This window comes from Diprion similis, chromosome 6, assembly GCF_021155765.1.
Source record: "Diprion similis isolate iyDipSimi1 chromosome 6, iyDipSimi1.1, whole genome shotgun sequence".
NCBI classification, from domain to species: domain Eukaryota; kingdom Metazoa; phylum Arthropoda; class Insecta; order Hymenoptera; family Diprionidae; genus Diprion; species Diprion similis.
The window spans coordinates 4,797,831-4,809,939 of record NC_060110.1 but is presented as its reverse complement, the minus strand read 5'-3'; the positions used below and the strand labels follow the sequence as shown (position 1 = coordinate 4,809,939).

At 38.5% G+C, this 12,109-nt stretch overlaps 1 protein-coding gene across 8 annotated transcripts in view; it reads right to left on the bottom strand.

Annotated features, from left to right (window-relative positions):
- Window positions 1-558: 558 nt before the first annotated feature.
- The window catches only part of LOC124406816, a 132,877-nt gene continuing 121,326 nt past the window's right edge, over window positions 559-12,109 (bottom strand). For 7 of the 8 annotated variants that reach the window (XM_046882427.1, XM_046882429.1, XM_046882430.1 and 4 more), the window contains 23 exons: window positions 11,164-11,484; window positions 10,683-10,955; window positions 10,402-10,593; window positions 9,939-10,292; window positions 9,645-9,857; window positions 9,197-9,394; window positions 8,879-9,073; window positions 8,428-8,796; window positions 8,047-8,274; window positions 7,764-7,955; window positions 7,435-7,647; window positions 7,026-7,208; window positions 5,990-6,577; window positions 4,952-5,902; window positions 4,237-4,605; window positions 3,870-4,070; window positions 3,375-3,623; window positions 3,084-3,272; window positions 2,436-2,677; window positions 2,077-2,347; window positions 1,398-1,636; window positions 1,129-1,315; window positions 559-1,024 (listed from right to left, as the gene is read on the bottom strand). In XM_046882427.1, the coding sequence (XP_046738383.1) occupies window positions 786-1,024; window positions 1,129-1,315; window positions 1,398-1,636; window positions 2,077-2,347; window positions 2,436-2,677; window positions 3,084-3,272; window positions 3,375-3,623; window positions 3,870-4,070; window positions 4,237-4,605; window positions 4,952-5,902; window positions 5,990-6,577; window positions 7,026-7,208; window positions 7,435-7,647; window positions 7,764-7,955; window positions 8,047-8,274; window positions 8,428-8,796; window positions 8,879-9,073; window positions 9,197-9,394; window positions 9,645-9,857; window positions 9,939-10,292; window positions 10,402-10,593; window positions 10,683-10,955; window positions 11,164-11,484 (6,656 nt within the window). In that variant the 3' untranslated portion in view covers window positions 559-785. The remainder of the gene's footprint in view (window positions 1,025-1,128; window positions 1,316-1,397; window positions 1,637-2,076; window positions 2,348-2,435; window positions 2,678-3,083; window positions 3,273-3,374; window positions 3,624-3,869; window positions 4,071-4,236; window positions 4,606-4,951; window positions 5,903-5,989; window positions 6,578-7,025; window positions 7,209-7,434; window positions 7,648-7,763; window positions 7,956-8,046; window positions 8,275-8,427; window positions 8,797-8,878; window positions 9,074-9,196; window positions 9,395-9,644; window positions 9,858-9,938; window positions 10,293-10,401; window positions 10,594-10,682; window positions 10,956-11,163; window positions 11,485-12,109) is intronic. The other variant, XM_046882432.1, reaches the window with a different exon arrangement.

The following is a 12,109-nucleotide window of genomic DNA, read 5'->3' as shown; positions in this document are numbered from 1 at the left end:
GATGATGATGATGATAACCACATGGGTTTCGAAGCACGGCATTTTGCTGTTGTGTCAGTACCCATTATCCAGAGCGACATTTCTCGTTGACGACGTGGTACTGCCGCGTCAAGCTGCCGTTGCGGCAATTTGACGCCGGTGAAAATCCAGCCTATGGCACACATGTTGAGTTTGTGAGGCACATGCTTATGAGAAACATTATAGGCCAAACTGCACACATTATATCAGAAGCTGTGAAAGTAATTATTTACAAGATTAGTAGTATTTTTATTAACATTTTATTAGATAAAATGTACAGTCGTTTTTATTACAAGTAAGAAAGCTATATTAGACTAATTCAGTTGACTTCACAGTTAATTAAAGTTATTATAATAACAAACTTTTCATATTTATTTTAAAAATAGATATTTATATAAATCAAATCCTCCGATGGCTGATGGTAAAAGAAGGAAAGAAATACGGAGAAAAGTTCAATGGTAGACAAGACGTCGTTTAACGTAAGTCTAGCTAATGGAATAGGCCATCACCATACATACCAACTAAATCTCCCAATATTACAATAATACTGGAGAATTTTTTTGTATTTTTTTTTTTACAATCTTAATTTTCTGTCGATTACTGAACCCTTAAAAAAATAGAAGAATTAGCCATTGGAGGAGATGTATTAAGAAATGCAGCACTAACCAAGATGCGAATGGTCAGTAACGTATTCCATGAAATGTCATAATTTTTTTCTATCAACCCCTATTTAAACTATATTAACACAATTACTCATCTCTACAGACTTATGACAAATGATAGTCCGGAGATGGTTCAGCTACAGAATCTGTAGTGAACAACGGATTTGGAAATTCTGGAGGATGCGGCAACGGTCCTGCAGTCTTTGGCTGACGACGATACGCCATTAACCAACAGGAGACAGCAATAGCTACCGCGACTAGTGCCAAAAGTGCAGTAATCACTAATGAAATGATGAATCCAACCATAGACACGCAAATATCTTCTACACGCTGGGCTGAGGGAGCTGAAAATTATCAAAAATGTATCATTATGTGGGTATTGACTTACTGAAATAGATTTTGAACAAGACTTTGGAAGAAGCACTGAATTATAACTTTGTAAATTTACCCTCGGCAGGATCTGCTGTAAATCGTTCTTCTTTTCTTTCAACAGTATATATAAGATTTGATTCAATTGTTATTTCTTCTCGAAGTTGTCCTTCGTATCCGTCATCTAAGCTTAGTGCAGTGTCGTTTGGATCAGGCTCTACATCTCGACGTCGTCTGCCAAATGCATTATAGCCTCGGCAATTCACCTATGGATCACCACAGATAATTGACAAAATGATACATTGTTATGGTATAAGAACAGAATCAAAATAAAAGTTAGAAAATTACCGGTTGGCATTTTCCGAAGCAAACACGAATATTACACTGGAATCTTATGTTGTCGCTACTAGGGAATTTGAAGGCGTTAAAACTAGCCAATAGAGATTGACTGTTTGGGTCATGCACCCAATCGCCAAATATTGTTGGATCGGTTGCGCAACCATTTTCATCTGTTACCACGTATTCGTTCTCTACATTGTCTTCCATAGTTTTAGCTACACAGCTGCGAGCGAATCCACCATAAATTGCTGAAAATGAAATATATACATAATTTATTGTTTCTAGTACATGAATTCACTAAAGGACTATTTCACCAGTCAGTGGATTAGTGAAGTTCCATGAATCTTTTTTGTTTTAGTGTGCCAGAACACAAAATAAATTCATTTTTCGATGACAATAGTTGTCTACTAATGCAAAATTAATATAGTTGTGTATGTAGTGCATATATAACTCGTCTCGTAGAGTTGAATATTAGTCCGATATAGATTAAGAAATACAGTAGTTAAATTATTTGTACACAAATGTAAATTAACACAAAATTCTTATAATTTGATAAAACGATAAAGGTTCTAAATTATAAGTAAAGAACTGTTTTTTGAATACATGTATAAATTTTTTTTCTTAACTTGTGCCTGAAATCGATTTGTAATTAAAAAATAAACCATGGGCCATAGTTTTTTGTGCTTACTGTTGGGTTGTACATCAACTTGCAGTACAAGGTTGTCTCCGATCTCAGCTGAGTTAATTTCATTGCCATTTTGAGAAACAATTTTCATTACACACATAGGAGGAGGTCCGGTGTTAGCAATTGTCCCTGCAGTGGTTAGCATTGAGACATTGAATCCAAGAGTTACGATTTGTTCTCCGGTTTGGTACAGGCACTTAATATAGTACGCTTGTGCCATAGAAGTCATAAGTTTGGGATGCTTCTGAATAACTAGTACAAAACTAGCTTGACCCTATAACAAATATAATTTTGATGAGCATTGAGCATAAAAATTCTTTCTAAAGTCACAGATTATATAGTAACAAACAGAATGTACTTACGTTGATGTGTACCAGTCCACAATTACCAAATGAAACCTTGAATACTTCTAATTGAGGTAAAGTATCACGTGGTGTAGAGATGACACGATGACACTGTTCATCTTTACTATATCCCTTGACATAAATGACTCCATTGAAACCTCGATCATTCATTCGAACTTCAACTTCTACTCCATCAGAGAGACACCTGACTACTGTTGATGCTGGGAAATCGGTGCGGAAGTTGGTAGTCCTGTTATATACTACAAAAAATGCAAGAATAAAAATATATCCCATCTAAATTTACTTATCTTACCCTTTCAGGGATAATATTAGTAATCAAGAGACAAGAGATCCTAGAACAAAAGTACTTTCAATTTCAATAAAGAACCCAGAATGATCCAGTGAATGCATTGGTTTCCCGAGATTTGCACACCTTATCTATGAGTCTCAACTCCCGCAATACTCGCGGAGTTCATCAACAATGATTAAATATCGGTTTAGTGAGTGAAGCTACTAGGTAGGCTACTAGGAAGCTTTAGTGAGATAGTTTGTAATAATAGTTTTGATGAAAAAAAAAACTGGCATTTTTGATTAGAAATCGTGATGAAGTTGTGCCTCTTATCTCATCTTCCTTTGGTAACAAGCAAGAAACAAATATGAACATACTGCAGTCCCCATTTGCATCTCTGACGTAGCCATTAATGCAGACGCATTCAGCTTGATGTGTCGTCACATTACAACGAGCATAGATGCCACAGTTTTTGTTGTTGCATGGGTTTTGACAAGTATGTGTAATTTGTTCACAATATTTATCATCGTCACAATCACTGTCCTGCATGCATTTCGATATTCCTCCTGAAAGTGATATATTCAATCGGATTATGAGTAGATTCTTTGGGAGAATGTGCACTGAATAGTTGTTAACTTTAATTGTAATGCCGGTGTAAGTTCACATACTTGCAATGCAGTTTCCGTTCCTGTCTAGATAATATCCATGATTGGTATCACATATGCAATGCCCATACTGATCTATCACCATTCCTCTGTCTAGAGCACATTCGCAATAACCTTGTTCATTGACTTTCATACCAGCTTCGACGCGGCAGGGTACACAAAGTTCGTTTTCATTCTTGGCAAAGTCTGGCTGACAGACGCATTCGCCTTTGTTGTTACGGATTTGACCACGTTCAATTGGACAAATATTTGCTGAAAATAAGAGAAACAGTTACTTGATATGCTGCTGTGAATTTTGATTGCACTGGGTCTAGTCATTCCTATGCTCTTTGTATACCAAATAACGTGCCGGTAAAGAATCCTTAACAAAAGCGTTGAAGATGTGCTATAATTACAAGCCACAGAGCTCAGTGTATTGTTGTTAAGACAATCGGTATGCCACTATCTCGAATAATTTACGTTCATAAAGAATAGACAGTACACATTAAAATACAACACCTTTTTCACAGCGAACAACAGCGTTACCCCGATATCCTGGTAGGCATTCGCAAATCATAGTCCTCACTGGATTAGAATCTAGTACTGTACATTGGGCATTGATACCACATGGCTCGATCCTAGTGCAAGGATTAATGCACTCTCCACTAAAGCATGCTGTCTGTGATGGGCAGTCAGAATCGGATAGACATGTTTCAACGACTGGAAGTCACAAAATTCAACATTACAAGTCGATGTTCAGATATTGATCATAAACTTAAATAATCATCAAACTTTTAATTTTCTTTGTCACCTACTTGAGGCCTGACCCTATGGGTAGACTATAATACATAATCAGATGATCTGCACCTTTCTTTGACAAATTTACCTTTTGTGCAACCAGATTTGGGGTTTCCTCTGTAACCCGGTGGACAAGTACATTCAATGGCATGGTTGTAAACATTACAGTCCGTCTGGTTATCACACACATTAAAGTTGCAGGGGTTTTCGCACTTGTTATTAATGCACGCCTTGTTGGTAGGACAGTCCGTACTACTTCTGCAGCCCAACAGCCCGCAACTGACTCTTGGATTACCACCGAAGCCAGGTGGACACTCGCAAATACCTTTATGGTTTATACCATGACACTCTGCTCCTTCTCCACAATTAATTAATGCAGGTGAACATGCCGGTATGCAGTTATGCTGGATACACGTGTGAGTTCCGATACACTCGTCATCGGATCGACAACCAAGCACTAGAAAAAAATTATTTATGACAATTGATATCTCTTGATATGTATAAAAACATGTTCTCCTCTGTTGCTGAATCATAATAGTAACACCATACTTATGGAGTGGATACATTACTATGTGATACTTGATTTGTTCCAAATTGTGATCATCAACAGTGTAGTTATTTCTGATTACGCATAAAATCATAACAAGTTTCGTTTGGTGAGGAAAAAGCACTCTGGTCTGTTGCCTCTAACTTTTGTATAAAGTAATTCAGGATTTCACAAGATTACCTTGCATAGGATGAACGTAGAAATGAAAATATTTGTGAAACTTGAGCAAGAATGATTATGTACTAAAATTATTTACCTCGTGCACACTGAATTTCTGGATTTCCGTCATATCCATCCTCGCAAGAGCAGATTGGTTTATTATTAACAACTTGGCATACGGCGAATGCTCCGCAGTTACAAGGATCTCTACATACAGCGTTTATGCATGCTTTGTCCGTGGCACAGTCTGTATCTCTTGTACACTCCCCGATCACTGTGATAGGTGTTGTTGGTTGACATGTGCCACTACCACTACTCACATATCCGCTTGGGCATATGCATATCATTGTGCGAACGGGGACAGTGGACAATACTTCGCATTTGGATGGATTCTGACAAGGATGTATGACCGGACATGGATCTTGACACTTTTGGTTAAGACATGCAAGTTGTGTGGGACAGTCGTCGTCTTGTCGGCATTCGGGCTCTTCTATTGGCTGACAATTGACGTACGGGTTTCCGTTATACTGTGGAGGGCATCTACACACTGGTATATGGTTCTGAGATCTGCACTCTGCGCGAGGCGAACAAGGTCTATCACGAAGACATGGGTCAATACATTGCATGTTGATACACGCGTGATCGTCAGAGCAATCACTGTTGGTGTAACACCCAATCACCAAGCATCTCTCCAACGGATTACCATAATATCCGCTGCGACAGCGACAGTTGGTCACATGATTCGTGGCATAACATTCAGCGTTTACAGCACAAGGATTTGAAAGTAAGCATGGATTCACGCAGTTGTTGTTTACGCATGACTTGTCATCTGTGCAGTCGGAATCTGCCTGGCAATCAACCGAGTAACAAGCTAGATTTGGATTTCCTTGATAACCCTGTTTGCAGGAGCATACAGGCTTGTGGTTTTTAACGTAGCAGACTGCATTGGCGCCGCAATTACATGGGTCTCGACATAGTCTGTTGATGCACGACTCACTTTGTTGACACTCATCATCCGATGTGCAGCTGGCAGTCGAAACTAATAATACTGCAACATGAAATCAGGTTAATTAATTTCTTGATCTGAATTTGATTAGTGATCTGGAATTTGGAAAATGAGTCATAATAAACTTGCCAGGTCTACATATTCCATCTGAATCTGTGATCCACCCTTCAGGGCAAGTGCAGGTCATAGTTCTTACTGGAGTAGTATCCAATACATCACAACGGGCATTTTCCATGCATGGTCTGATAATTGCGCACGGATTCTGACAGCTATTTTTGATGCAAGCTAACCTGCTGGGACAATCGATATCCTTCTCACACTCTAGAGTGTTGTTAGCAATTACAATCCGTTTTTCGCAATACGAGAATGGATTTCCAGTAGGTGCATGTTCAGGACATCGACATGCGGCTGCATGATTCTGTACATAGCATATGGCATTTTGTGCACAAGGTGACCGATCGAGGCATGGATTTATGCAACGCATATTTTGACAAGCCAGATTATGAGGGCAGTCAAAATCACTGTTGCATTCTGCTCTCTCGCACAGTACTTCTGGATTTCCATAAAATCCAACACCGCATCGGCATGATGCTTGATGATTCTGACCGTAGCACTCAGCATTGATAGCACAATTATTTTCGATTATACATGGGTTCACGCATTGACCGTTGTAGCAGGTATCTGTATGACTGCAGTCATTGTTTGTTTCGCATTCCACTAAAAACGAAAAAAATTTACTGTTATAATGAATTTTCTTACTCTAGAAATAAATCGGTTATATGTATGGTAAATTACCTAATACTAATATTACGTCTATTTCAAAAATTTCGAAAAACCGTGTTCAACTTATCTGTTACAAGATAAAGAAGTGAAAGAAGGAGAATTGAAATTATATCTTCAGAATAAAATTTTATGCGGTCTGGCACATATCTTTGAGGACCAAATTCAGTGTTTTCTGATGAACTGTTTTTTTTAGCGTTGAGCATGGAAAGTGTGCCTGCGCAAGCACCAATAAACTGATCCATTGTTTAGTCCCGAGTCTAGCCTTCATTTTGTAAAGTTCTCTTAACTTGAATCAACCTTCTCATGCCACTTCTTGATCTGTCACTTGTATATAAGTCGTATTTACTGAATTGGATGGTACTTGCATAGTTCAATATTTTACCTTTGGTACATCTGAGCTGTGGGTTTCCAGAATATCCAGGAGGGCAAACACAAGATGGGTAATGATTGCTGACAGTACACTTAGCATTTGGTCCACAGTTACAAGGGCTGGTGCATAGGCCATTGACGCATGCTTCGGTACCAGCACACTCGCTGTTCGATACGCAGCCGACGATAAGTGAAGCTGAGGACAGAATATAAGTAATGAAAGTAATATAGAAAAAAAAACGAAAAGAAATGACGTACTTTTGCAAGCCCGGGATTTTTTTCTTCCTTTACTTACTGTCATCTCTATGTAAAAATGCTTGGCTCGTAGAAATATTAAATAAATAACTAAGTAAATATAGTGAGTTAGTTGAAAGATTGCTTATCTGATTATTTGTACATGATCATATGACATATTTTCTTACGTGGTATACACTCCGTTTTAGGATCGCCCATGTAATTATTTGGACATCTGCATACTGGATTATGCTTGTCTACATGGCACAAAGAGTTTCTTCCACAAGGGTCACCAGCAACGCATGGATTTACGCAAAGATAATTAATGCACTGTTTGTCAGTCGCACATTCGTCATTGGCATAACACTCTGGTTGTATTCCTGGCATTGGTTCTCTACCTTCTGAGGGGTGAGATTTTTTTCAGTTTATTGTGTGTGACCATTTGAGCTAGTTGTATTTTTCTTTCTTACATGGTCAATTAGTTATCAGATTAAAACGAGATTCAAATGTTACTCACCATTCGTACACTCGAAGTGAGCGTCTCCAGTGTATCCTGGAGCACATGAGCACAGTGCATTATGCGATACAGATTTACATAGAGCATTGATGCCACATTTATTCAAGCGGCAAGCCTCGATACATCTTCCGCTGTCGCATTTTTCCGGATCACTACATTCTCGGTCGGAACGACATTGGACATCGTTCACGGCTAAATGAATAACGATATTTTCCCGCATTATTCTCACATGACATTAACTTAAGTGAACTCTAAAACTTAAGTGAATATCTTGAATACTTACGAATCTTCTTGCAATTGCCATTATCATCAGTGGCTGTATTTGTTGGACATTGACATATCATCGTGCGCAGTGGTAATGTGTCTAATACTCTGCATTGCTGATCATTACTGCACATACTACTAGAAGCGCATGGGTCTTGACACCTTGCATTGATACATGCCAAACCTGAACGGCATTCAGCGTCTTCTTTACATTGTGGAGAAATTCCGTTTGGCTCTTGAGGTTTTCCTAAAATTTGTGGCATATTTTTAAGCATCAATTTTTTATAAAAGGTAATGATTCGCTGTAGCGAAGTTAAAATGAATCTGAAGATCCTCAATAGCTATACTAATCATGTCTGATAATATCTGCGTTATTCTGTGAAACATTGCTACAACTGACCTGTGCATTCTATGTATGGGTTTCCTACTGTTCCGGGTGCGCAGACGCACTTCGGTTGATGATCTCTTGCAAGACACGTTGCAGTTTCTGCGCAAGTTTCAGAATCACAAACAGGTCTGCAAACTCTGTTTAATCTGTCGCAGGCTTCATGATCCCCACAATCCTCATTATACTGGCAAATTCCTGTAACACAGGCTATTTGTGGATTTCCTTGAGTTCCTGGCGGGCAGCTGCACTGAGCTCTGTGAGAGAAAACAGTGCATTGTGCTCCACGACCGCACAGTAGTTCTTCGTTTGCACAAGGATTGACACAATTCGCATCTCTGCATGCCTTATCCATTGGGCAATCATTGTCTGTTCTACACTCCGCTGTAAATACAATAAGTATATTTGTGGATGCAAAATATCATGAAAATCATCATAATTCATTTCCCACTGCACCAAAACTTACGTCTAAAGCATTGAACTTGCGGGTCTCCAGCAAATCCTTGCTCACAATTACATCTTGGGTGATGATTTATGGTGATACATTTTGCATTCAAACCACAAGAATTGCCCAAGCATGGATCTTGGCAGCGCTTGTTCAAACATCCCTGGCTTATAGAACAATCTAGGTCTGACGTGCATTCTGGTAAAGCTTCGTTTTCTAAAATCAAGGACACTGGTGATTGTGAGATGAAAATTTTGTCAAAATCTGATAAAATTTAGTTCGCAAGATTTATGATAATTGGTCAAGAATTACGAATAATCAATATATTTGATCAATTACCTCTGTAACAGTATGATAGTGGGTTGCCTGCAAAGTCCGTTGGGCACTGGCACGAGTGCCTATGATTATTTACGTGACATTCAGCTGAGGCTGCACAGGGTCTCGTAGTGCATGGATCAATACATTGATGATTCAAACATGCTGTATTTGGACTACAATCCGAATCAGATTTACAGCCAAGTTCGATAGCTTTGTCAACTGAAAATTGAAATTTGAAGTAAAATAACACATATTTCAAATAATTCGATAACAGATGCAAATGAAAAATGATGCTGCGCCGAGAAAAAAGCAAGTGAAGCAGAATTGGTTGTATTATACATATATACTACAAAATTTACAGGATATATTACAAGCATGCTGATGTTAGTAATCTGAAACAATACAATTGCAATATTTAGTATGAAATGATACTGATAAAAAATGCCCTATTTATGAATGCAGTAAATACCTGGTGTACAGGCAACATGTGCATCGCCAATGAAGTTTGGCAAACATTCGCAAACCATTGTCCTCATTGGTAATGTGTCTATAACAGTGCATTTAGCGTTGGTGCCACAGGGCTGCGATTGGTCACATGGATTTTTACAGGTTCCACTGAAGCACGCCAGCCTACTGGCACAATTTGCATCCATGGTACATTCGGGTGTTGGGAATATTGGTTCTGTAAAATACAGTTTATACAATCTCCGTATTTATCGTTTTCAACTGTTGTTACAATAAATAAAATTAGCATTTATATTACCTAGAGTGCAGGATCTGTAGGGATCACCTATATACCCGGGTGGACATCTGCATGTAGGTTGATGGTTGAAAACAGAGCATTGAGCTGACGACGAGCAATCGCATGGATCTACACATTTCGTATTGCGGCAAGCTAAGAATGACGCACAGTCGCTGTCCACTGTACATTCAGGTCTCTCACATATTTGATAAGCATTGCCGATGTATCCATCTGGGCAATAGCAATGTGCTTTATGATAACCATTCGAACGACACATGGCATTTGTGCCGCACTGTGTGATCAGACATGCGTCGACACATTCTTTGTTGTAACACGTTTGACTAACTGAACACTCGTCATCGCTACGGCATCCAACTATAAGGGAGGAATAAATATTTTGTCAAAATTAAACCATTCATAAATACTGAAATCCAACTGTTAAACAATTGACTAGATGATGAGAGCAAGGCTTTTTTTCACTCACGTTCGTAACAATTCTGTTGCGGATTGCCAGTGAAACCATCGTTACACACACAAATTGCTCTGTGCAATTGAACGTGGCAAACGCTATTCTGGCCACACGAATTCAAGCTGCAAGGATTGACACATCTCTGTTCTACGCAAGCTTTGTCATTCGCACAGTCTTCGTTCTTGGTACATTCAGGTTTTGGAACATCTGAACAAGATGATCAAGACGATAATAACGTTTAATTAGTTCAGCCAGACTGATAAGCAATAATGTAATCATATGTAAAATGATAATACCTTCAGTAATCACGGGACGTCTACACTGTATCTGAGGATCACCTACGTAACCACTTGGGCATGAACAGATGGCTACATGATTTACGGTCTGGCAGAGCGAATTAATACCGCAAGTTCCTATGCATGGATCTCTACATTTCTGAGAGAAACAAGTTCTGTCTCGTGGACAATCTTGATTGATAACACATTCTGGATATATGCACACGGCAGCTCCGTTTCGTACATGGCATTCTCCGTTAGCATTGCATGGAGATGGATTACACGGATCGGTTTCTAATGGAAATTGAGGAACTATTAATAACATACTTTTTTATTATCAACAATTGAAAATTTTCAATTTGTCTTGAGATAAAAGCGTATTGAAATTTCAGTGAAATTGTCGCTAAGCAGGCAACAGTTTTTATTATTTCAACACGGATTCAAGATAGATCTTGTATGCATCAACTCAATGGTTTCATTCCTAATCTGACTTGAAACTCACCTTTGATTTCGTAACATTCAACAAATGGATTGCCAACTTTTGGCTGAGGACAGCTGCAGAGCGGACTGTGATTGATGACCTTGCACTCGGCTCCAAATCCGCAAATACTTTGTGAACAAGGATTGACACATTTTGTGTTGATGCAAGCTTTGTCTCCAGGGCAATCAGAGCTCAGTACGCATTCCGGCTTACAACCACTGACACTAAACGGATCACCCAACAAACTTGGCGGGCATATGCACGAAACTGTGGTTCCTTGCCTCTGGCAGATGGCATTTGGTCCACATGGTGAAGGATTGCATAGATCTTTTTCCCTGGGATCTGAAAGTTTGATACAGCACATGTGTGAATGATGTTAAATGAAGTTAGTAAAAGTCAATTCGTGACATGTTTCATATGACAAATTTAAAAGACAGTATTGAGTATTGCTAAAAACCAAGACTTATGTAAACTTTATGAGAAAGGAGGTTGAGGAAAAGACCTGCTAGAAATATAATAGATCATAAAATAGTTCAGTAGATCTGTCTATGATTGATTGATTTTAATACCAAAATGAATAGAAGTGTGTATCTAAGTGTGACTGTCAGTAAGAGAAATATAAAAAAAAAAACATATATTTAAAAATTATTTGATTTCGTAGACCTCAATTGCTCTATATGCACTCCGCAGAGAGGAGTGTTGAATGTCAGCTAGTACAAGACTCGAATTCAGAAGAAAAAGAATTGTCACTATGCTTATATTTGGAAAAAGTATGTTTCCCGTACTCGGGCAATGCTAACATTTACTCTCTTAAAACTATATAGTATTTACGAATTTCGCAGTCGGTATTACTAGTGATATTAATTGATGCAGTGAAATATTCTGCCAATTCCATAATCTCCTGCAAGTGAGCATCATTAGAACAAAAATAGTGTATGTGATGCTGAAAAGATACTTTACTTGTTGC